Genomic DNA, 26825 nt, shown 5'->3' with positions numbered 1-26825 from the left:
ATTCTTAGCTATAAATCCCTGATAAAGTTGAACTTTTATAGAAATCAATATGAAAAAAAATACTAATTCTTCGAAAAAATCCATAAACGAGAGCATGTATTACAAAAAAATTTATTTGGAATACAATAATAATTATTTACGTAATGGGTATATGATTATGTAAATGAAAATATCCCATGTTCACCAACATTTGTATAGGACCCTTAAATATAATATTGAAATTTCAGTTTTTTGTGCTCCCTTATCAGAGCTGCTCCAGATATCTACAGGTTACATTCCAGTTTCATAATTAACTCCTTTTTTTTATTCGAAGCATTCCTTATGTATGCCTCCAATGATGTGCTATTTTACAACTGGTAACCTACATTTTCATTCTGCTCCCCACGGAATCTTCACTCGTTAGTTTTTACTAGAGCTAATTTCATTGGATGCTCATTGCAAGGAAACCAATACTTTTCGATGGAGTGATTTCAAATTTTTTGGAGTACTTAAGCCCCGAAAGATACCTCTCTTTTAATTCTGTTATTCCAAAACTCTTATAGGAGCATTTTCGTAGTCCGGGCCAATTAAATGCATTTATGCTCCTTTTCTAGCAAGTGTATTGGTTTTTGATTCTTGTATGACCAGGAACCCAATTTTCAAAAGTTGTTTGGTAACTAAAGTCTCCTGATATAAATTTTCATGTGGAGTAGTGTTTTATAGGAATTTCGAAACTGTTTCAATGCAAATATTCTCATGAACCAATTTAATTTTTGAACATTGAATAAATATTATTAACTTACTCTTTATATTAAATAAATGTTGCCAATTCTACAGTAAATATTGTGAGAAGTATTTTCGTTTTTTAGATAAATTTTTTCCAAGTTTTTCATAGATGGGTTATGTGGAAAATATATAAGGTGCAATTATCATGTAATTTTTCAATATCCACTGTTGTTTATTTCTTAATCTGAAACTTGATTTTCCATGGGTATTGTAGGAATTAGGAACATGAATGTTTTAGTTAATTCGGATTTTCTAAACAAATTATATTGAAAGTAATTTAATAATATCCTTACCGTTAAAATTTGACTTACAATAAATTATACAAACTAATATAACATATTCAGTACATATAAATGTACTTTTTTATGATGATTATTATTGAAGAAACAATAATAAGAGAACATAATATATAATATAGAATTTTATTGTTATCATACTCATAAAATGTACAATAAACGAATAACAGGATAGAAACAAATTAATGAGCAATAGTGAAACCTCCGTCTTTAAAAGGACTAAAGCAAGTCCAACACTTAATTATTATTACTAAGTCTTTCTAGTTGATTTATGGCAAATATACAAATCCAGAATAGCATTAAGTATTTAGGCAAACTGAGCCTTCAGGCAGGCAACTTTTTACACGACCTTTAACTGCACTTGAATTCGATGCGTAACACTTAATATACAACTCAATCTCACATTTTATTATTGCCGGATTACTCATTAGTAATATCAAAAATAAAACAAAATTCTCTGATTCATACCCTCAGCACCATATTTGCTATTTGGGATTGTAGTAAGGAGGCTGTTGCATATGTGGCGGTCCGGGACCGGGACCCATTGTCTGTCCGCCCATTTGACTGCGAGTACCAGTAGCATATAATTGTTGCTGGAAGTTGTGAAACTGTTGTGCATAGTTGGGATCAGCTGTTGTAGGACACACAAAAGGTGAACTTTTAAAGCTATTATTTTGTCCCATTGAAGGAGGAAGAGGTTGACTGGCATCTGGGGCGCCCATACCCATTGGACTGCCTTTGGGTCCGCTAACAAACATTTGCGCAGATGGATTACCCATATTAGGGCCGGGATTGAACATCGGATCTGGACCTCCAGGTGGTCCATTGAAAACCATCTGTGGCATTCTCATACCCATTGGTGGTCTCATAGGACCTCTCATCATGGGTATCATACCCGATGGCATTCCCATATTTCCACCCATTGGACCACCTATAGGTCCAGGTCCGTTGCCCATATGACTACTCATACTCATTGGACCCATTCCTCCATCCTGAGACATAGGTCCTTCCATATGTCCCATATGTGGAGGCATCGGACCACCTTGCATAGGTCCATTATTGGGACCACAAGAAGAGAAATATTGCATATTTTGTGATTGCATTTTAGATTCCATCATATTCATAGGAGTGGCAAGACGTGCCAGAAAATCTACAATAGGTGGTCCTCTTGGAGCAGGAGCCTGTCCTACTTGAGATTTTGCCGGTAAATACTGTATAGTATTTGGTGCGTTAGGCTTGACTTGGACATTCGCTCCATTATAAGGATTTGGCCCTGGGGGGCGTCCCATCATCCTCGGCATAGGCATATGATTTGGAAAGGCACCTGACAGTTTAGGCGAGAGAGAGCGTATGGGTCCCATCGGAGAATTTGGATGAAATCCGTGGGGAGGACCTTGCATTGGCATGCCCATCATACCTCCTGCACCTTGATCCATATCGTTCATTCCATGGCATCCGCCCATGTCCATCATATGCATTGAGGGTGAACCAAAACTCATCATTGGAGGACCTTGATTTCCCTGACCATTCAGAGAACTTGCTACACTGTTGGTTAACTGTTGACTCATTTGGGCCAATGAAGAAATCGGATCAAAATGCGATACTTTAGGATTACCAGACATCGTACTTGTGCAGTTAGGATTTAAAGGAACATTGTCTCCTCTAACACATCCGTAATTAGGCATATCCAACGGTTTGGCTTGAGGTGATAAATTGACAAAACCTCCTCCCATTTTAGCACCTGGAGAAGCATTTGGTCCTGGAAACCTCGGTACATCCATCATGTGCGGACTCGGAGTTGGAAATAAATCAGTTTTCAATGGATCCGAATTTGGACCAGGAACAGTTTGTGGACTTAAACCTGGGGCTCCAGCAAGTCGTTGAGGTTGTTTATCACCTAAAAAATAAAAAATTTTCATTAAATTTCTATAATGAAGTACAGCGGTAGCTAATATATCAAAAACTTTTTTTATTTGTTTTGTTTTTATACCAGTATCTCCTCCACACAATCAGTACTTACTTCAAAGTCGCTGAATATAATTTAAATTGTATGATCATACTGGGGGAATAGAAATTAGAAAGTTAGCTTTAGACATTTAATTCAATGATTTTTTTAGGTTCTTGTTGCAGTATTTTTTAGACACTTTTCGGTTAAAGATAATTCGCACATCTAAACTCTTTACAGTAAAAATCTGGTCGAATAAAACAAAACAGAGGCACTCAGTAAAATATGTTAATTGAACTCACCTGCTGTTACGGCAGTGGGTGTATGAGGACTGGGTATCTGGAAGCGACATCCCTCCGAAGGGGTGGGAGGAAATCGGGGACCTACATCAATTGAGGTAGGAGTGTTTGGACCTGAGACCCTTGAATGTGGAAGATCTGGCGTTGTAACTGGAAAACCACTGTCCATTGTTGTAGGTATGACTCTGAAAAAAATGGTATATTATTCCTGGAAGTCTTCATTTATTATTATTTAAAAAGAGAATAATCAGAATAGTGTTATTTATAAAAATATTACATAGATAATGGTGATAAATAAATTATTTAAATTTTATTATTCTAATAGTTTGATGCCTACTTTTATCAGTAATATGGTTCTAAGAAGGTAATACAAATTTGATTCATCTAAGCAAAAATTACGAGAAATTAGATAATTGACAACTGTGATAATGAGAGTATTTTTGAATGAAGGAGAAATATCAACCTTTTTAATGAGAAAAAGGAGAATGATTATATATATATATATATATATATATATATATATATATATATATATATATATATATATATATATAGAGGGTCACAAATCTTACTACCTTGTTAGCAACAAAATTATATTTATACAAAATTAGTCGAACTAATTGATAAGTAACTGAATAAAGTGCAACAAAACAGCCATGAGGTATTAAATAGTATATAAAATGTAATGTTATAATAATTTTATATTCCTGTTATTATTTTAAACGTAGCATAGAAAATGGATTATTATCCATTGTGCTTTCACTTCAAACCTTACCTAATTTTAGTAATGTATGAAGTGCGAATTTTATTAATTATTTCTTGCTATTTTTGTCTTAATTGGTCTATTGGCTGTCAATAATTGAAGCCAATAAACAAAAATCTATAAACCGTATATACATTTTTAAAAGTAAAATGAGTGACTTTGATGATAATTGCTTTTCACAGGATTAACTATCGATATTGTTTCAAAAAAACCTAAGATATATCATAACTGGCCTAAAATAACTCGTTTATAGATATAGTTATAAAAACAGAAAACAAAATATTTTTATAAATTCGGCTTCAATCTCAAACTATAAAAACCAAAATTGTTTGTATATGTATAGAAGACATGATGTTAAAATATAAAAATTTGTTCATGAGAACCAATTTTTCTTCTAGAATAGATTATAGATATAATTAACCACTAATGGAAATTAATAATCCATTTTAGATTTGATCCTCATAATAAGCCTACTAAAAAGATTAAAGTTAATCTTCTTCTTTACAATTCTTTTTAGGCCTCAGAGTATAGGGTTTTATTTTGCTCTAGTTTTCATTCTCCTTGTATCCATTTTTGTCCCTCTTTCTAATCCTTTGCTACTTCATTCATTTGTAATATTGATCACATCTATTATTTGTCCTTTCATTATTAAATTAATCCTTTTTTCGGTTACCACCATTCTTTTGCATTTTTTATATATATACTTCTCAATTCTTCATCTATTGTCTTTATCCATTTTCCAATCTTAATTTATCCAATTCTATTACTATATCATCTTCATATACTAATCCGTCTATTTTTACCGGTTCTACGTTTCTGCAGCCAATTTAGTTTTTCTGTTTTATTGTTTTTATCATTCTATTTGTTATTAGTATGGACAAAAGAACTCAAATATTGTCTCCTTGTTTTACCCCCTTCTCCATCCTTCGTTCTTTCTATTAAGCTCCTTAATATGTATATGTTATCTATTGTTTGTTTTCCTTTTCTTAATGCACTCTATTCACTCAATGTATTTTCTTATGGCTCTCGTATATCTTTTAAACCAAATGAGGATAAGTTTATTGCGCTGTAGTTTTCACACATTAGGTCATCCCCTTTTTTATGTAGGGGTATCGATTGATTAAAGGTAATATTAGTTGATTACTAGTTATTAAAAAATAGATATTGTAAAATAGTCGCTTTCACCTTTTACAGTTTTATAAAACTAGCAAGTAACAGTTTAAAACTATATTAACATTAATGCATTTAATTATTTAACCATTATTGTTGTTCTTGGGTTAAATTCAAAATAAGGGGGAGGGAAAGTTGACATGATCCGCCCCAACAATATTAATTCAATTTGACATTTAGCTCATTGAAATCACGCTGAAGGCGTGCAACATGATTGACAATTCCATCCTGAGCATTCATGATTCCATAAAAAAAAGATCAAAGAAGCCTATCTAATCTATGACTTGATCTCAGCTCATACACAGAACTCAACTTGGACCAAACATCTTTGGCCGTTTCGCAAAAAGACGTGAGTAGCTAGCATTCAGCGTATTCACCAAAAAGAGCTGAGCAAGCGAGTTCTTGGTTTCGAATTTATCCTTATTGGAAACATCAGCAGTCAATATACCAAAAACGACATCTAAAACCTTTTGATGCTTCAGCAATAAGGTGATTTGCCTTTTCCAACGCGACCAGTTGCTCCGATTCTCCAGTTTCTCAATAGAATCCTTGAAATCAAATGATCCTGACGTGCTCATGATCAACTATCACACAGTCACACACCGGTTCACAAAACAAACTTGATTAAGGCACATCCATAAAATTCAACTCCTACAGTTCACGTAAATCTGGGCCCATAACCTCTTGGGTTAAATTCAAATTAAAAAAAGAATAGAACTTTTGACACTGTAAGTAAAAACATGACCTCAGCTCACCCCTCTTCGATATATCACCTTGAAAAGGTGGTGACTAAAATTGAGTTTTTATTTTTTTTTTTCCAAAAATTTCAGTAGAAGTAAAAACTTGAAATTATGTAATTTTCGTGCAGCCGCAAAGGACTAACCACGGGTACTTATATTTTCAATATTCCTGTTACATTATACGAGTGTGAAAAGAGCAACCCTTACTTTATTTTATATCAAAACTTTTTTTTAAATTATAGTTTTATGAAATAAAATTATAAGTCCAAAAAATTTTTTAGTGTTTGTATATTATGTTTTTTTCAAAACCAATAGCTGTAAAGAAAAAACTTGTAACAGTTAAGATGTAAAATGTATTACGATTCACAATAAATGCTGGATTGCCATACATGTTTAGAAAAAAAAATAGAAAATCAACTTTAGTCATCACCTTTTAAGGGTGATATCTCGGAAAGAGGTGGTCTGAGTAAATTTTGTTATAGGAAAGATCCATATTAATTTCATAAGAGTAATAACCTCCTAAATGTTGTAGTATGAATTTAGAAACACCCTGCATATTAGAAGCACAAGTACTTATATAACAAAAAAAAGTGAAAATAGAATTAACTTAGCTCACATTATTTTTTTCCATACATGTATACTTAAAAAAAAACAAAGTTAATGTTGTTAATTAATAACCAATAGCAATTACTGAAATTGATAAATATTTAATGAATTTTAAGTTTTAAAAGTTGAACAATTTTTTATTCATAAGGGGCACATTTCATATTTTCAAATTGGATTTTAATTTAACCTTTGGGTAATTAAATATTCTATTTAACAATATGGGTTATCTATTGGGGAATCTTAAGTAATATGGGAAACGTATTGAAATAGATCTATTTTAGTGAACATGTTTAGACTTAAATATATAAATAGAACAAATAGAATTTTATGAATTAAACACATGCCAATTTTTTTTAGCAAATTATATTATAAATGAGATTAAAGTAAAATGAATATCTTGTGTTAGAACTAAGGACTGCAAATTCAATTCCAAAAAAAAATATTTGAGCCAATTTAATACAAAGTATACAAGCAGTAATTGATAATTACTTTAAGAATATGTTTTTCCAACAGTAGTTATAGACTGTCATAATTCTACGTTCCTTGAGAAATAGTTATTAGTAACAAAAAATAATGATTAATAATATACATAAAAAAAGAGTCCCAACTTAATATCACCATATTTAATATGTAATCTAAAATTATTTCATTATGTATGTGTGTATATTTGGTTTTAAAAACTAAATATTAGGGTTGAAAATATTTAAAAGTAATTATTTTATAAATATAACAATTTTTAAATCAGGACATAATCAATGTTACTGAAAATCTAAAGCCATAGATATTGGTTAAACAATAATCATAATAATGATAACCTTTTAATTTATTCAAAAATGAAAAGTAACTAAACCATTTTGAAATTAATTCAGAGCTCGTACTACAGATATTATCAAAGCAATTCTGAATATAAACAGTTCTTTTTTGAATGATTAAATCAAATATTTTATATAAAAGAAGTAACTTACGGAGGTGATATGATGTTTCCTTCTTTTAAACTTGTATTTGGCTGCTTCTGGATTATCAGTTCTTGCCCTTCAAATGTGTTAAGATACTGTATTTGTTGTGGGGAAGGTACAGGCATGAGGTTTGGTTCTTTACCAACACCTGATGTTGGTGTTGTTGCACAGGAGGTGGTTGAAGTACTAATTTGTTGTTTTTGTTGTGCCATGGATTGCAAAGTTCTACCAAACATGCCATCTACTGAAATAAAAAACTACAGTCCTTACCTAATTTCAACCCTTCTTATAAATATCTTGTTTTATAAAGTATTAAATGTTAAGTCTTTTATAAAATGTATATAATAGGATAGATTCCCTTCAAACGTTCAAATGAATTAAAATCATGTAAACCAAGTATTGGATCAAAATTTTCAATTTAATTTTATGAATTGTTTTACTGTATTAACTCCCATTCATAACTTGAAAATGTATATCAAAATAGGTTGTTTTCTCCTGAAACTATTATGAGCTATCAAAGGCGTTTCCACCTTATATTATTTGAGAAAAGAATCTATATATAATAAGGATATTTGTAAGCATGTTGTTTGAAATTATATAGTTAATTTTAATCATACAGATGGTAAATTCTTAAGACTTACTGGGCTGTATACTAATTACATTTGTCCTATTGAAATAGATAAATTAAATTATTGGAAATTTTAACTAAACTCTTAGATAAATGAGAATGTATACTTTTTGATATGAAAACAAATTGCATCTGCTTTGTTACAAGTTTAAGAAGATATATCCTAAAAAACCATCACAAAATTTTTGTGGCTAGATAACATAAACAAATGTTTATGTTAATTTTTATGACAGGTTCATTATTTTGGCTGTTAACTAAGTAAATTTAAACATATATATAACTTGAATTGTTATTTTTAGTCTTTAAGTATTAGCTTCAAAGACACAATTAGGATGAAATAACAGTAATATAATATTACAAGCAATTACATCATGATATGACCACTAAACCAAAAAATACCTGACAAATAATTAAAAGTTCTTTAAATGATTATTACACAGACATTTATTTTTTAACCCAAATATATATATATATATATATATATATATATATATATATATATTTAGACAACAGATATTGAAAATAATTTTTTATTAGAATATATTTACTCACCTGTAGACTGATGGGTAGAAATTGGTTCAGTACTACTACTAGTTACACTGGGAGACAGGTGATGTGATGATAAAGGTGTACTAGGGTTACTATGATTAAGTCTTGGTGCAGAGGGAGAATCTTGTGAGGTAGGGCTTTGTCCAGTACTCATATGCCTACTTAATCCAAAAGGTCTATTTGGATCTGCAGGCGAATTTAGAGCTGATGAAGCTCTAGGTGATGGTAAAGATAAATTAGAAGTAGGATTATTAGGAGATGTAGGATTAGGACTTTGTAATGCTATGGGAACACTGGCTGAACGAGGTGTTTGGTGATACGGAGGAGGAGGTCCTTGTAATCTCGGCCCTGGCCCAGGAACACCTCTAGGCATTACTGTTGGTCCCCCACTTCCCACTGGCATATTTTGACCAGTATTACCACCACTTACTGGACCCACTGGAACTACAGGACCAGGACCTTGTTGTTTTCTTTTAGGATCATCATAAAATTGATGTAACTTTTGCCATTCTGATTGCCCACCACCAGAGGGTGCTGCAGCTCCTGAAGGAATAGTTGGATCAGAAGGTCCATTGTTTCCTGCCCCAGGACCATTTCCACCTCCGGCACTCCCTCCACTAGGCACTCCATCTATACTTTGACTTTCAGGAAATAACATTTGTTGCATTTTCCTTATTGTTGCCAATTGTACTTCTCGGTGTTGCCGTTGTTGGGGGGTGAGATTCTCGTCAGGCACTTTGACACCCTGCAGTGAGGGTTGAACATTTGCTAAGGAAGGACTGCAAGCATCCATATCAGGCACCACATCAGGTAATCCATTAGAAACGGCAGCATCTAAACCTTCTAAGTGATTATTTTTTGTATCCCATGGTATATTTGTTTCGTCCAAACCTACCATATCATCTAATGGGTCAGGTCCCAGAAAATTATCTACTAAAGTAGTGGGAGGTTTTGGCCCAAGTCCTGGGCTTCTTGTACAACTTTTATTTTTCATCATTGCAATGTTTGAAAGCCACTGTGCTGGATTTTGTCTATTAAATTGGGTTACCTTAAGTGGGTTCTTCTCCAAGTACTTCTTAGTACCAGGTTGGGCACAATGATAAGCAATTATTGATGGATATCTACCTTGCAGCACTTCATCTGCACCTGAATTGGCCAACATAGTAGAAAATACAAAGATCTGGCTTTGTTGTTGCATATAGTTTACTTCCATAGAATTAGGTTGCTTACTTATAACATTACTAACTAGGGGTTGCACTCCTTCTGGAGGTTGTGGATGTGAACTACCTCCAGTAGTAGGCAACCCCAGTCCAAATGCATCTCCTCCTAACTCCCCATCTATACAATCTTCTTGTTTAAGGGGCAGTGAACTATTGTCAGTACTGGGAACACTTAATGAGTCCTCTGAGTGTATTTCAGGTTTTCGATCCAGTGTTGTCTGTAAGGAACCTGTATTCGTTGAACCAACAATACCCCCGTTTTTAGTAATAGGTCCCGCACAAGGTTCTTTTTTAACGGTAGTCTCATCCTCTTTCTTAACTCGTACTTCTGTGCTAGCAGTTTCCTTATCTGAACTGCCAGCTTCATCTTTTGTTGTATCCGAACTTTTTTCGGGTTTTTCCTTGATCATTTCGCACTTTTATCACATACCCCTTCCTTTCATGTTGCACTAACACTACTACCATTCACTTATCAAGTCTTTTACCAGTATTATAATCTTTTGAGATTAACACTATTTATTTATAGTCATTCCTTTTATTTTAATAGCACTAAATTATGTTTCACATCACATATGTTCTAATGTTTTTATTTGCATTCCATCATTTTTTATTTTCATCTTTTAACCAAATTTGAAGGGACGCATACAGGCTATTCTGGGTCTCCAAGACATTGCATAGTAATCTGTTTCTTTGTATTTGAAGTTATTATTATAAAAGCTTATAAACGACATCAATTGCTTTTAAGGATTTGTGTATTATTCCATTAAAAAAACTTTCAACAAAAATCCTCACATCACAAAATGCCAAACTGTCCATACACGCTGCTACCAACTGATAAAATGAACGGTCTGTTGCCAATAATGAAACACAAAAGTCCCTACTAAATCTTTGAAAAGAAATCAACTAAAAATTTTATTGCTCAAATTTCTGGCAAAAATGAAACAATAAACAACTAGTATTTGTAATATTTGTAATTGTAACAAGATCAAAATATAAATGCATTTTTTTTAATAACATTCAATTGAAATTATGAAAACTTAATATTTGATATCAAATTTCCTAGTAATTGTATCATAGAAATAGAATTCTACATTCATAAATTGTATGAATAAAAATTGTTTATTGAATTCTAATTCATGTGACTGAATCCAAATGTTCTTAGGAATGGATTGCATCATATCGCCCTCTACTGCAATTTCACAAATCTATTTTCGATTCAATTATAGCAATCTGTAGAATGATTCATTGTTGTAATGTTGCCATTGTGTGGTAGTATATACAATATAAATTTGATCATTAAAAGCACTGCATTAGTTTCTTCAAATTTAAATGTCTTTTCATAATAAATAATGTACCAGATCCATATTAATAATAAAGTTAGCTACATAGTATTTCTTGTGACAACACTGTACAAGATTGGTTAATTATTCTTATCCATCCAGCTCACCATTATTAACAAAAGACATGTTAATTTTGACCCCGTTTTACATTTTTTCAATACTATGACAAAAAATACACTTCATGGTCAATGAAATACCGGTTACTGAAAATGTATTATTATGAAGAGGGGGTCGGGAGATGACGTGAACGCATCCATTTTGTTTTGACCTCGTGTTTGATGTACCATGAATTAAAAGGTTATATATGTAATTTGAATTATTATCTTTTTATCTGTATAAAACACGCTGATAACTAACATAATATATGGTACATATTTTTTAAAACGTTGTAAATATGAATTAATATCTTTTTATCTTAATAAAACATGCTGATAACTAAAATTATATGGGGTACATATTTCTTATAACCACTGGATAAACCTGTGAGTAGTTTCAATATCGGAGAGTTTTTAAACCAGTGGGTAATAATTCTTTTATGAATATTACTCCTGAAATGTTATTTATGTGGGTTTGCAATATATTTCTTATGTATATAATATTATTACTTTATGTGATTGTCAGATTATTGAAAGTGCTCAAGGTTACCTATATAATTTTTCCCATGCTGTTGCTTTCTTATAGACTCAAGCTAGTCTTGGTACACAGCTGAAGGCAGTCTTGGGTAATTTCATATGTTTTCTAGGCGCTTCTTTGAATGCACTAGCACTAGTCTGGATCGAATATTATGTCTTATTTTTTAAAGGCACAATTTATACAACAGATGCCAGAAATCGCTTTCATCGATCTTGACTCCCCTTTTTAAGTTTTGTACAAATCTAAAGTTTTTTTTTATTATCTGACATTGCGACAGTTTCAGATTGAATTATTATTTGAATCCTATATCCATATACATGTAAAAATGTTACAAAGGATTTTCTTCGTAAATTTCTTTTAATATTTGCTTTTTATCCTACATAGATATAGAAGTAAAAAATGTTTCGGCAACTGACCTCATTTAAATTTTTTTTGTCTGACTGCAACAGTTTTAGATTAAATTATTATTGTCCAAATCCTCTATCCTACATGTGAAAATCTTAAAGGATTTTCATTGTAGATTTAAATTTGTAAAAATTGAAAACTTCTGTATCAGATATATCTGACAAACTTAAAATTTCAAATCTATGTACAATTTACTAACATACACAATTACGCTGTTCCATCGAGTCTTCCATAGATCACTGGTTCACACCTATACGAAGGACCACACAGTGTAATTAAGTGGTGCAATAGCAGTAATGAACAGAGTTTAATATGGATATACTTAACAGTTTAATGTATTACAACTTAGCATATACTATCCATAGACTTTTTATGGGTTAAAGGTTTGTAATAAAACATCGATCAGGAAATAAAAAGGTTTAATTGATTGAATTTACATAATATCATTAAGAACGAACGCCTCTACAAATTTCAGAAAGTAATATAAAAAGTAATGGGTATTTAACTTTGATCCATTAAAAGACAGTCGCTATGGGAACTAGAAGAATCTTTTTGCACAGACTCAAAAATTGGAGCTAAATCTTGAGAACCCTTGATTTGGCTAACGAATTCATTAAGATGTGGATTTTTATCTGAAAAAAAGAAATATAATGACTAATGGTGCTGTTGGCAGACCTTACAATTCAAAGTTTGTAAATTATTTGCATTTAGAATGAAAACATTACTTGACCATATTTATTCTTTTTGATAAGACTAATATTTTTCAATTTTGAAACTGTTGGAATTAAATTGAAAATATATCTGTATATTTGAATGGAAGTCAGAGAATCTGACTGGGCACCTAAAAATTCTAAAATCGAAAAAAAAATAATGGGTATAAACAGATCTTCCACAAGCTCTAAATGCCCATACCAGGCACATTTGGGGATGACACATGAACAGAAATATCTCATTTGACATGGCAATCAATCTGGGGATTTTCTTGAGATGTTCAGAGACGACTTTAAATTGGTGTTTGGTCTTTTTACCAAACACTGTCGCATTACATAGCACCTTGGCATAGAAAGACAAAATGCAAAAAAGGATGGGGGGTGTACGCGGAATTCACCAAATCATAATTTTTCAACAATAATTATTGAATTGAAAAGATAGTCATAAATATTTTAACTTTGAAAAAATTTTTAATTGATTTGCCATTATAAGAAGTTATAATTTAAAAAATGAAAGTAAAGACGAAAACCAACTTTAAACCAGATCTCATCTTAATAAGTAGTACTGAAACAATCCACCTCTTTAAGTTGAACAATAAAAGTATCTATTATTCAGAGATATTCTCATATTTCTCAGATTTTTTAGCTGTAGTTCTACCAGTTGATTTATTTTTTCCTTTAATTCGTTAAGATATGTAAATCATACAAAACCATGTTAGTAAACATTTTGTTTTAAATAATCACAGAGAAAAAATCCTATGGAGATAAATCTGGTAATCTGGCAGGCCACTTGTTGACACCATCTGAAGAAATAATTCTACTATTGTTGCATTTTCCAAATAATTTCTAACTTTCACGTTACAAAACTCCAATTGTTAGATATTGTCCTCTGGATATGAATCCTTATGAAAGCTTAGGAAGCTATAACATTAAAATTAATCAGTAGAATCAAACGTGATTTTAGCGACATTCTATTGAAATTTAGTCTGGAAGATTGTAATCAATTTTATGACGATTTTATATTGATTCTCTTTCACATTCAGAAAATTTGACAATATTTCAAGAAAAGAATTAAAGGATATAATACTGAGAGATGACTAGTAAGAACAAATTAAACATTAAACAAACAACATTCCTGGATCAATTTTTATATAAAGTTGATTGAAAAAAAGTATTATGTAGGAACATAATTTGAAGAGATAATTAACAAAATGAAAAGTCAATTTTTATTGACAGGAATAAGAAATTAATTTTGTATGAAAATTAGATAAAAAATCATTTGAAATAATTTACAATTATGGCCATCACCTTGATAACACATATAAAATAAATCTTGTGTATGTATATTAATTACCTGCATCTGGTATGCGCAAAAGAGCAGCTACAGCTCTCATTGCTGATTTTTTCAGTTCATCTTGTTTCTCGTATTCTTGTTTGACTGAATTCGCCTTAACTTTCATTGTTAATGTAGCCCTTAAAGGTTCAACTAGCTTATCTAACACTAAAATAGAAAAAAAACATCAAAATAATCAAACAAACAATTTTGGATAAATTCTTACTTTGATAAACTGCTCCAGGACATATTTGAGAGAGTCTAGCAACCATAAGATAGGTCAACATTTTGATGTCATAGTGATCTTTCAAACCAGTTTCTACGTGATTAATAAATTCAAAGATATCTACTTTGTCTAGACAAGAATCCAGCAAGGTGTACATGCACTCGTAGGCTGCTTTTCTAATATCCAATCCATCATCTACTGTATGTTTAAATGGACCCATTTCTACCTCTCGGATTAAATCTCTCTAAAAAAAAAAGAAAAAACTGTCCTCAACAATGTCATCACATTTTTTTTAAATAAATAAATCCAATTTAGTATATATCATTGTAACTAACTTATTAAAACCCTAGATAAAAGAACAGTGGATCCTGTTCTCCTGTCCTGTATAATTCTCACATGTATAAAATGAGGAAATGCAGTAGGACTATTGAGTAAGGTACACGTTTTGTTTATTGATTAATGCTATAAGACATCGATATGTCTCGAAATATTGGATTTATTCAATTTTATATATGAACATGTATAACATTTCTTCAAAATCTTGCGGTTTTGTGCTAAAATGTGGGAAATATAGGTATATCTGAAGAACCATTTATTTTTTACCAGAGATTCCAAAAATCATATTAGTTATTGAATGGAAAGTATGGTTTGTCGAAAAATTGAATTTTCTTGAGTGAATTTTCCCCTCGATATAATTTTTTTCCTGAAAACTGACAACTTTTTTGGAATCCTCATAACATAAAACCCCTAATATAATATAAATAAATAATAAATAAATGTCTCACCTTGATTATTGTTTCTCCATATAGTTGAGGTAAAGTAGTATCTAGTAGGTCTCTAATAAGAGACGGTTTATTATGTGCAGCTGTATTGAAGGCTACTAATGCCACTCTTCTGACATTTAAATCAGGATCTTGTAAGGTATTTAAGAATTCCCCAATACATAATCTTAATAATGGATCAATTGAAGCTGGCTGAAATTGGAATAAAATAATTTACTTTGAAGACATACTTAGAAGTATATTAAGAGTAACATATACTTGCCTGATCAGAAATGGTAAATTTCACTGCAGTAACAACAGTGGTTCGAGTTAGAGGCGATGGAGAATTTAAAGAACGTTTAAGCTTTGGCAAAACATTTGTAGGATCTATTAAGGTTAATTTTCCAAGACATTCTGCTACGACGTTTCTTGTTCCTTCTTCAACGCATTCACAATGTCTGTATAATTGTTGCCATATAGGAGTCACGAACGGAAGCAATTGGTTAATTCCTTCAGGAGTTTGGGATAAACATGTTATAACCTAAATTACAAAAGAATAAAGTAATACAATCCATCAATTATTGTACATTGACAACTCATGCTGAATGTAACACTGAATATATAAGAGGTATATAAAAAATATCTGATTTTCATAGAAAACAGATCTAAAACAAGAAATTATCACAAAAAACATATAATAAAAAGGTCCAAGAAGTAAAACGTTAAAGAAAAATCATTATGCAGTCATGAACTCACCTCCTTTAAAGAATGTAACAGCAAATATTGTCTTTTTGGCTGATCCTGACTCTCTTTCAATATGAAAGGCAAATACTGTTGTAAATTACCAATACATATACTACCTAGTGCATAGCTCGCAGCTGATTTTACTTCTTCAGACAGTGCAGAAAATGATTGAAATATGACTTGTTTTAAATTGGGAATTGAAGTTAAATCACTAAAAACAAAAAATTATTAAAATTTTAATTAAAATACCTGTAACATTGTTTTGTTGCCACAATCGAACTTGTAGAATCTACAACAAAAATATTTAGTGTATATACAACAAACTTGCCGCTTCCACACTGAAATGTTCATGAAAAAAAAATTGTAATAAATAATATAAATTTATCAACAAAAAGTGTATACACAACATATAGCGAGGATAGTGAAAAATGAGAACAAAAATATATGTTTTGCGAAAAAGGAAAAAGTAGGGTAATGAGATGCGAAGACTGCTTGTTATATCTGAGAGAATCTAGATAATATAAAAATTTGCTTTATTGAAAAGTGGAAATTAGAGACCTAAAAGAGAATAGGAATTAACACTACATGGCATCGTAAAAGGCTCATAGTTACAACCAAGAACATTTTGAAATTTCATTATCAACGGGACAAAACAACAAAAACATATTTAATTATTAATGCACGAAGATCTTCAAAATTTTGTCATATATTGGAAAATTTTTGTGTAAAATCGTCAAATAATTTCCAATCTATGTAAATTTTAAAATAATATTTATTATAAAATATATCTGAAGAATAACTTTCCAAAATAAGCTTAATGAATTAAAAAATTTTATTCTGAATTAGCTGAACAATATCAAACTCCATTATACAGAAATAGTCCCATATCTCTTACCTATTTAACATTATACTATTAAGTTGGATTATACTGTTTTTAATTAGTCATATCAATAAATATGTTTTAAATTCTTGTAGAAAAAAATCATTTGGAGATAAATCTGGGCATCAGGAAGATTACTTGATCACACCAAATAAAAAATAATTCTTTAGTGAGAAGTGTATTCCAAATAATTATTGTTAGAATGACCAATGTCTGGTGGAAATTAGTTATTCATCCATAAACAATTAATTTTAATAAAACACAAACTCAAAAGAGCTTATGATAGAAAAAAGTTAATCCAAATATTACGAGATTTATATACTCCAAACTAATTCAACTAGTTAAAATGACATTAATAGCCACACACAACAAAGTTTATGGGAGTAAAGAATAAATGTGGAAACAAGCCAAAAATAATTTAAGTACATAAATGATGGGATATTAATAGAATTTGAGAAAGTAGAAAATTTTATATATTTGGGTGTACTACTAGATAATAAATGTCAAGAAGAAAATGAAATCGAACTAAGAATTGCCAAAAGTAATAGCTGTGCAGGCAGCCTTAGAAGAATATTAACAACAAAAGATATATCCAGATCTACGAATGTTCGAATTTATAAGACAATTTTGAGATCCACCCTCACATACGCCTATGAAACCTGGATAATGTCAAAAAGAACTAAACAGAAATTGGACATCTAGTAGAGAAAAATACTAACAAGAATTTTTGGAGGAAAACAAATTTAGGATGGGAGAGAAGATCAAACCATGGAATTTACACACTTTTCAATTAAACGTTTATAAAGACAAGAAGGTTACAATGGCTAGATCACTAGAACAAATAGACAAAGACAGACTTTTGAAACGAATTGCATGGAAGATATCAGAGGGCAAGAGGAAATGAGGTAGACCAATAAAACGGAGGAAGGAAGTAGTGGAAGAATACATTAGAGAGAAAAAACATACAGAACTGGAGAGAAAAAGCAAGGGACCAAAAGAGGTGGAGAGAAATTACAAGGATATGAACCTAAATGTTCTGCATATAAGCCTATATATAAATAATTAAATAAAATAGATAATGATAAGACTGTGTGTTACTAAAGTAGCAGTAATGGTTTATAAATTCTTGAGTAATGTAAATATGCAATTATATAATACTTACATTTCTCTTCCGATTTCACCTACAACTAGCAATGCAAATATTTGCTTCGAGTCAGTGCTTGCAGTTTGAATTTCGTTGATAAATTGAGGGATAACAGGAAGTGCGTGAGAGTGAAAAGTAACTGTGATAGCAGCAACACATTTTGCCAAAGAATAAAAAGCTTGTTTATGTAATGCAGCAGGTGAGTTGCTCGAAAGGTTCATTATTGGCATTAATAACAGTCTCAATAATGAATCATAATTTAAACCAGGAAGATTACTCTGAACTAAAGCCTTGAAAAAGTCTAACATTGACTGTAGGGCTGTACCTAGAAAGTAAAAAGTAGTATTAGTTCAATTATTGGCATATATTTTTCACCTTTAATATTGGCTCAGAATTTATGTCAAATCACGTATTTACTATATTAATTGCTGATAATTACAATCAAATAATCTTTGAGGAATTTGATTAGATTAAGGAAATTATTGACCTCAACGTGAAAACGCAATTTGATTAATTCAGAGGAAAATTTAAAAAAAAAATTGTAAACTTAAATAATATCACTTAAATTATAGGCGTTTCAAATTTGAAAATTTCATAACATCCCATAGTGAATAGTCCCTTTCTTATTTATATAATTATTACTACTAATACTATAAGTTTGTTTAAATATTTTATTTGAATCGCCTATTTCAGCAATGTAGAACATATACATACAATGAAATAAAAAAGAGACTTGGAATGAAAGGGAATAGGGTCAAGGGTGTATGTTTTCCTGGAAATTAAATCTTCCTAATATGGACCATTTTAAACCATGAATAATATCACAAATACTGTCGTCATAAACTGGAGAAGCTAGAAGAGAACAATTTTCATCAGTTTATTTATATAAAGCTACCATGAGCCACATTTATGAAAAAAAATCGAATTTACTCAATTTTAATATATTTTCTAAAATAATACATAGGCAAATAGAAACAAATATACAGCACCTTATCTTTACTGTATAGTTTGGTAAAGACTCAATTTTTGATTTATTGAATTTTTACTAAATAGCAACATTTTATGCTGACATTATTGCATCTAAAGATTGTACTTATGTTTAAAGGTTAATTGTTCTGATATATATGAATAAAGGCAATAAAAGATGTAACAATTACAGAGGATCCAAGAAGTAAGCTGGATTGAATAAGTTGCAAAACTGTATTTGTTATGCAATTCGTTTAATCCAGTCTCAGTGTAGGATCAAAACACATTTGTCCTGATTTTGGTGTGCCTTGGTCTTGTTATCTACCAATCTCCATTCTTTCTATTATCCAATTTGCTATCAGTTTTTTCTTCCAATTATATTCTGTTCTAACTTTTGGAATTTCTATTTGTGGTCTCCATTTTATTTTCTTCCTCCCTACTTATCACTTTTCTATCTAAACATATACTGATACCAACTAATTCTTTGAGACAAATCTTTTTACAATGTTTTTTTTAATAAATGGTAAATTTTAAAGTTCGTTGTGGACTTGATACCTCTTCATTTATTTTCTTCTCCTATAACTAAGTTTCATATTGTATTAGTTACCACAGATTTTTCTTTGTTTTATATATTCTCACATTGGCGTTTTTACTCATATTGGCACGAAATGCTCTATTTCCTTCCGGAATCCTGTACTTTATACTCATCCTTTAATTATTCACGAATATCTAAATGTTTCAATCTCTTCGAACTTGTAATCTCCCATACCTAGCCTTCTGGTTTTTTTTTCTGCCGCAAGCATATACTTTCTCTTTATGGATTTTAAACTTATTTTGTGCTTACTTTCTGCTTATGTTGACCAAAAATACATTATCTGTATAAATTGATTAACCAATGAAGAGGTATAAAAATAATATAAAAATAGTATAAATATCGCATGAGCTAAGAACATGGAATCGGAAACATTTGAAGGGCTATGACAAGGGGAACTTGAGCCTAACTTAATTTATTCCCTGCATGAATAAAATGATCAAGATGCAGTCAAGTACAGGTAGGTTACAAAAACAGAAGAAATATCGAGGCATTGAGATAAAAAATTAGTCAAAAATTTTTACACATCCCATAATCCATTTAATGAATTTCAAAATAATACACTTTAACAAATTTCTCTTTCATATTATCAAGTGAAAGTTGAAACAGTGTCTTACAAACCAAAAATAATAGTGTCCGTTATTTGTTTACTTTATACAAGCACATATTTATATTTTGTTAATGTGGCTGATTTGTTTTTTATTCTTCAACTGTGAATTATTTCTTCGGTGTTTATGATTGTAGTTTAGTCCCATTAGCTATGTGCGACGCAAGAACGTGCTGTGATTTATACTTTTTATACCAAGACAGGTTTTTGTGAAATTTGAATACGAAAGTCTTTATAGTCTAGGCAAAAGTAACCGTACCATTGCTGCCGAATTAAATATACTTCTACATACCGTTGGACTACAAAGTGAAAAAATATGTATCCACGAGAAACTTCACGATAGAAAACGTTAAAGGTAACCTCGAAAAACCACAACTGCTGAAGATAACGTATCGTATTGGTGAGTAAACGTGATGGACGACTCACAGGACCAGAGATAGCAGCTTAGATCAATGAATCTACCTTTGAGTACTTCTACAGTGAAAAGGAGATTGAGAGAAGCTGACTTTTTGGAAGGGTGGTAGTAAATAAACCTCTTTTAAATGTCAAAATAAATTAAGAGGTTGCAGTGGGCTAAAGAACATAAAAACTGGATGCATAAAGAGTGGGCGAGAGTATTATGGAGTGGACTGTAGAACACGGCAGAGGCTTAGTGATAGTTTGGGGATTTTTTGGAGGAAGATTGACCTGGTAAAAATTGGAGGGATTTTTAAAAAAGAAGGCTATTAAAATGTATTAAAGGAAAATATACGTTCTGGTCAGAAAATTAATCTGTTAGCATGATAACGATCACAAGCATTTCTCAAAGCTGTACTAAGAGCAATTGAAAGAATTGAAAAGTAAAATGTACTAAAAGTAACTATTTGGCCGTCACAGGCATTCGACCCCAACCTGATTGAGTTATTGTGGGACAAATTGGACAAGGAAGTCAGAAAGTAGTCTTCTACTTCCACTTCACATCTTTGAAATATCCTGGAAAATGAATGGAACCAAATAGACGACAATAATCTGTCGAATTTGTTACAGAGGATGTCAAAATTATTATATTCTAATCTATACATTATGTTCTTTAAAATATAAATATCAAAATCGATCCTACTCTTTTTATTTGTTGTGTATTACGCAAACTATAAGGTGGGCAAAGACATTTGACTAGGAGCATATATATTTGTAACTGTAAAAATATATATACTTTTATAACATTACAAAATTTAAAATTATCATAAAACTTACCCTGCAGTAAAGGAGATTTTACAAGCACCATAATTTGAGGCATAATGGTGTCATTAATGTTCTGTAAGGCTCTGGGGTGATATACAGCAATTGATTTTAAAATAATAAGAGTCCACTGTGCAATGTGTAGATCTGACTCATCTAACAGCGGTGGTATTTCCACTACAATGGGATGTAGCAGAGTTTCGTTTAGGTCATCATGATAATTTGTTATCAAACAGTTTATCAATTGTAATGTTGTCAATTTGAGAGCTCTCTGATTTTTTCTCAAAAACAGTCCCAAAATTGGCATAGCTTCTGGCAATATAGGCAATTCAATTTCTAGAATACAAAATGTTTCAATGATATCAAAATTGATATTTTAAAATAAATTACCCAAAGGTGATCCTGCAATTTTAGTCAGAGCTTTTACAGTAGTAAGTCTAGTAATTTCATTTTTCAATCTGTCTAGGAACAAAGGTAAACAATGTGGTAATTCAGTTTTCAAATGATCACCCAAGTTACATATCACCTGTCCCATAGTAGATATTGCTTTTTCTTTGACTTCTTGATCTATATCTGCAGTTCTCAATCGCAACAATGTACAACTATAAATATCTTTGGTGAATGGGGTAAAATCAAATTCGGAATTTCTAGGACTGGTATTCAAAGGTCTGATGACTTTCACAAGTTCTTGTAATACATTCAATGCTTCAGCAGTAATTTTGTAGAAATTATCACCAACAGCATTAATTACTGGGGGCAGAAGAATGCTAATATATGGATGGAAAACCTGAGGTTGATGACTGGTCAACAAACAATAAATAAAAGATAATGCATCTATCTTCATGTTGCTACTGGCATTTTTCTCGCTAAGTGAATACAGTATACCAGGTATCAATTCCCCAATATGAGTACTCAAGGCACCTGGCAATACAGTGCAAACTTCTTTAAGCAATTGGAAACAGTCTTGTCTAGTTTTGATGCTTTTCTCTCGCATTTGACCCTGTACACCTTTCACAAGTAATTCTATTTGTTGTTGTAGAAGAGACATAGCTGTTTCCTCTTCATCATCCATAACCATTGCATTGGGATCCAAATTTACATTAACAGTTGATCTAGTTTGTTTAAGTAACGCAATATATGCGTGAAAAATATCTGATTTGACATTTTCTTCTCGTTCTATAAAATAAAAGTAAACATTTCATTATTAAATTTTCATTTTAGAGATTCCGTATGTTATAATTACTAAGTTGGATTTCAGGATATTTTTAAAATGATAAATTAGTTATCGAAACGAGCATTAGACAGTGTAATTTCAAGTGTGAGTTTAGTGATAGTAAACAGTGTGTTCAGCTCGTATCAATTATGTAATTAATGATTTGCTGTGTACCAAACTCGGCATTTTAAAATTAAATATGGATGAACAAATGTTTGAAATAACAAATGAAAGGGCTAAATAATTTTACAAAAATAAAATACATTTTGTAACCTTTGCCATTGACAAAACATCTTCAAACGAAAAGTCGTATCATTTTACAAACTGAATCTTCCTCAGTTTTTAACATAACTCCATATTACTTCTCTTTTTTCTTTTTGAAACTATACACGTATCAATTATTTAATTTGAACTAACATTTTAAAACTGTTTTTTACCTTTAAATCTAGCAATAAGAGCAGGAGATAGGACTTTATAAAACTCTGGAAGTAGTTCATGTCTTGTAGAAATAATAGCTTCTAAGCATTTCGCTGCTGATCTTCTAACTTTCCAGCTCATATCATCATCATCACTGTACTCATCATTTTCTTCATCTTCTTCATCATCATCATATGGATCATTTTCACCATTTGCACTTTCATCTTCATCATAATTGTAATTAGGATCATACACCATATATTTCAAACATAATTCTGTGATCTATAATAATAATTACTTTGTTTTACAATTTAAAATATTTGCATATAAGACACTTACTGAGAGTATATGTTTAGAAATTTCTTTTGGGCATCGATTAATGAAACTTTCAAATGCTTGTAAACAAAATTCTCTAAGTTCATCATCATCTACTTGGCTGCATTCTAAGATTAATGGTACAAATTTTTCAATATTTTCACCAAATTTATGCCCTGACTGGCGACTATGAAAATAACAACATATTGAAATTATAAAATAAATTTCCTCTTTATTTCCTTAACACGTGTAGAATATTGATCAATTGAATTTGATGAAAAATTAAATGAAAAATTCCAATGATACTGATGGTAAATGCTTACTTTGCACAAAAAAACTAATCAATAAAATTCTATGTTTTTGATAAGAAATCTTCACTGATAAGTGTTACCCTTATAGATCTCAATCAACAAGCAGCTAGTAGTAACAATGCTACAAGAAATAACATTATTTCACAAAATCAATCAATATCTACCACATAAACGACAACAGTCGAAAAGGGTTTCTGACTGTTAAGTTTTTACTACCCAGTAAAGTTTACCTTTCAAAACTAATATTATAACTCCTGAACCCACTTCTGCCCTTGCTCAAGCAAGTGTCAGTAATAGAAATAATCTAGATAATCTATCACATGAAAGATTTTAAAACTGAAGACCTTTACATTGTCCACTGGGATGATATAATTCTTGCTATTATGAATCCAATTTCTGTTGATAGAGTTGTAATTATATTATCTACCATTAAAGTAAATCAGCTTCTTGGAATACCTAAAGTTTTATATGGATCTGCAGAAAATCATGCTATAGCTATTTAGAATGTGTTACACGAATGGAATGCCGATACAACATGTTTTGCTTCTTTATTTTCTTTTTAATCTTCAGTTTAATCCAAATTGGATATTGAATGAACGTGTTCATTAATGTAATTTTGAAAATAAGAATATACTTATATTAGAATTATCAAAATGTATAAATATTTTCTTAACACATCATCGGAAGACAAAATATTCAAGTAATATGACAAAATCAAGGAAATTTGACAATAATTTTAAGCATGAATAATAAAATATTCCTAAATAAAAAATTTTTGTACTCACCAGACTGCAGCAACACACTGAACGTAAGTTCTAACCTGAGAACTGTTTTTATCTGAACATAAACCATCATAGAGATGTTCAATGAGTTTAGTATACAATGTATTATTACAAGAAAGTACCAAATTACTACATGCACTTATAGTGCGTTTTCTAACAGCTTGACGTTGAGAGCATAATTGAGGTAAAAGCGCTGTCAAAATAGAGCCATGAAATGCTTGTAAGACTGGACCGAATCTAAGCAACAAATCTGTTATTATATCTAATGCTTCTAATTGTACAGATACATCTTCTTGCTACAATAGTTATTAATAATCATGAAAATATGTGTGAAAATCATATGGTTGATTGTGCAATTATTTCAAGGATTGAAGAAAAAACTAAAAAGTACTTACTCTTTCAATTGCAGTTGTTAACCTACCAGTAATTCTTTTACATATATTACCAGATAGACCGCCAGTTGCTTGAGGAAGTTCTGCAATAACAGTTTTTAGTCCAATGCTCGAAATATCTCTTAGCTGTTCTTTATCAGAAACCATGTTTGTACAAAGAGATTCAACAATTGTTTCAACCTGGTATTCTTTGACTTTATTCACTAGTGGACCCAAACTTGAAACATAAAACATTAAGTATTAGAAGAAGTAATTAAAATAAATTATTAGTTACCATTTGACAGCAAGGTTTTGCACTTCTCCATTTTTGTCTTCAAGTAATTTTAGCAGCATTCGTACCACTTTCCTTTCAGAATCATCATCTAATTTAATACTATCCTTTTGTAACTCAGTCATTAAATCATTAGTTGCCATAAAACGAAAATCCTTATCTGAAGAAGTCATCTGCAACATATCAAGAAGTTTGAAGATGTGCATTTTCAAATTGGCTTTTTATGATTGAATATTAATTCTGTGGTGGAAATATCTGCCAATTTAAACTATATTAACACAGTTTATTGTATAATGAATAAAACTTGCGAATAATATGTCAATTGTGAGATATTTTCAAAATTTTCAATGTCAAACAATTTTGTTTTAAATTTAGTAGTGCAAAAAGCCCACTTTACCTTTTCAAGAAGATTCGCTATTTGATACGATACACTCGCCATTATTACTATATTATAAAAGCACTTTCAAGTAAAAAGGATAACAATTAAGTTAAAATAATAATATAAATATTATATATATATATATAAATTAAATTCAAGAAAATTATATGAAAATCATCATTTATAGGTTAAAATTGATAATCGAGAAATTTACATAGCACACACTTTTTTTGGTCTTTAGTAAATAGTATTATTTATTATTTTTCATTATCTGTTGCAAAAACTTAATGGCTTTTAAGTTTTTCTATGAAAATGTGCAAAATGTACAAAATCACTCTTCTTTTATTCAGATCTTTAATATAATTTTATAAACTTTATGTGCGACCAAAGGAGTACGAATTATTACGAATATAAGAGATAGAGACGGATATACAGGATCACTTAAATCCAGATCTGACTGAATACCCTGGTATAAGTGGCAAGAAACGATTTCCAACGGTGTAATTCGAGCGAACAAAATATGACGTACTGAACTTCTCCGGCATTTTTTTACAGATAAGGCAAAGCTTAATCCAATTAAACGTTCAAAATATTGGTTTTGATATACAATTAATCTCTAATTTGCCTAATTCGTATACGTTTACTAGATAAACACAAGGATAAATAATTTTCTACGACTTTCCTCTAATATAGTGAACTCGTTCATTAGCCAAATGGCTAGAGATAGGGAATAATATAGCCGCAGCTGTACACGCCTCTACATAACAACACTCATTCAATCAACTTCAAAAGCTGTTTGGTTTGTCGATCCACTTTTTTGCTCCCATTATTTTCAGTCCTTTTTCATCATGCACCCCCTCAAGAAGCCGTTGGACCTTGACATTGGTGAGGGAGCGCAGCGACCGCCCTCATCGAGCGCGTCTACGTAAGCATGAGGAGATGGACCAGTGCATAAGACGGCTCATTTTTATGAGCTTAATCCAAGACAGAAGCAATCGTGCTGAGGGATGAATGGTACCTGAGACCGAATCAGGTGTCGCAAACATTGTCTGAGGGAACCCTGGTGAAATTCCAAAGGTCCTGCCAGAGCAGGGACCCCGACAAATCTTCTTCCCCCCGACAGCTCTGAGCAAACTGGCACCACGGAACTCACTACCCCAAAGCATCGGCATCTATCTATGTCGAAGCTCTGACCGGTACTTCTGACAAGGCCTGGCTCAAACGCCGCAATATCAGAAGGCTAAATCTG

General features: G+C 31.1%; 2 protein-coding genes across 4 annotated transcripts; both read right to left on the bottom strand.

Annotated features, from left to right (window-relative positions):
• Positions 1-1173: 1173 nt before the first annotated feature.
• LOC130897057 (protein BCL9 homolog) lies at positions 1174-10791 on the bottom strand. Of its 2 annotated transcripts, none has more exons than XM_057805579.1 (4): positions 8721-10791; positions 7550-7784; positions 3309-3490; positions 1174-2958 (listed from the first exon to the last, which is right to left on the bottom strand). In XM_057805579.1, exons 1-4 carry the CDS (start codon positions 10345-10347, stop codon positions 1547-1549), a joined length of 3456 nt encoding a protein of 1151 aa, XP_057661562.1. In that variant the 5' UTR covers positions 10348-10791; the 3' UTR covers positions 1174-1546. The 2 variants fall into 2 exon arrangements, with proteins under 2 accessions (XP_057661562.1, XP_057661573.1); XM_057805590.1 differs by having other exon boundaries at positions 7550-7781.
• Positions 10792-12717: 1926 nt separating this feature from the next.
• LOC130897048 (cullin-associated NEDD8-dissociated protein 1) lies at positions 12718-25967 on the bottom strand. 2 transcript variants are annotated; one of them, XM_057805555.1, is made up of 15 exons: positions 25595-25967; positions 25201-25370; positions 24930-25143; positions 24538-24830; positions 23466-23628; positions 23147-23408; positions 21887-22672; positions 21512-21832; positions 18132-18438; positions 16102-16300; positions 15629-15886; positions 15370-15558; positions 14585-14828; positions 14380-14526; positions 12718-12947 (listed from the first exon to the last, which is right to left on the bottom strand). In XM_057805555.1, the coding sequence occupies exons 1-15, from the start codon at positions 25634-25636 to the stop codon at positions 12817-12819; spliced, it is 3726 nt and encodes a 1241-aa protein (XP_057661538.1). In that variant the 5' UTR covers positions 25637-25967; the 3' UTR covers positions 12718-12816. The 2 variants fall into 2 exon arrangements, with proteins under 2 accessions (XP_057661538.1, XP_057661547.1); XM_057805564.1 differs by having other exon boundaries at positions 15370-15554; positions 15625-15886; positions 25595-25965.
• Between the last annotated feature and the right edge of the window lie 858 nt (positions 25968-26825).

The sequence above is a fragment of the Diorhabda carinulata genome, chromosome 1 (genome assembly GCF_026250575.1).
Source record: "Diorhabda carinulata isolate Delta chromosome 1, icDioCari1.1, whole genome shotgun sequence".
NCBI lineage: Eukaryota > Metazoa > Arthropoda > Insecta > Coleoptera > Chrysomelidae > Diorhabda > Diorhabda carinulata.
The sequence above is the reverse complement of the archived record's forward strand: the minus strand, read 5'-3'. Positions and strand labels throughout refer to the sequence as shown.

Coding starts and splice junctions, on each gene's coding strand:
- LOC130897057 (XM_057805579.1), bottom strand. CDS start 10,347: ATGATCAAGGAAAAACCCGAAAAAAGTTCGGATACAACAAAAGATGAA. Junction 7,785..8,720: donor TTCTACCCATCAGTCTACAG/GTGAGTAAATAT, acceptor TTTTTATTTCAG/TAGATGGCATGTTTGGTAGA. Junction 3,491..7,549: donor GGAAACATCATATCACCTCC/GTAAGTTACTTC, acceptor CATTTTTTTCAG/AGTCATACCTACAACAATGG.
- LOC130897048 (XM_057805555.1), bottom strand. CDS start 25,636: ATGGCGAGTGTATCGTATCAAATAGCGAATCTTCTTGAAAAG. Junction 21,833..21,886: donor AATTGCAGGATCACCTTTGG/GTAATTTATTTT, acceptor TTTGTATTCTAG/AAATTGAATTGCCTATATTG. Junction 14,527..14,584: donor TCCTGGAGCAGTTTATCAAA/GTAAGAATTTAT, acceptor TTTCTATTTTAG/TGTTAGATAAGCTAGTTGAA.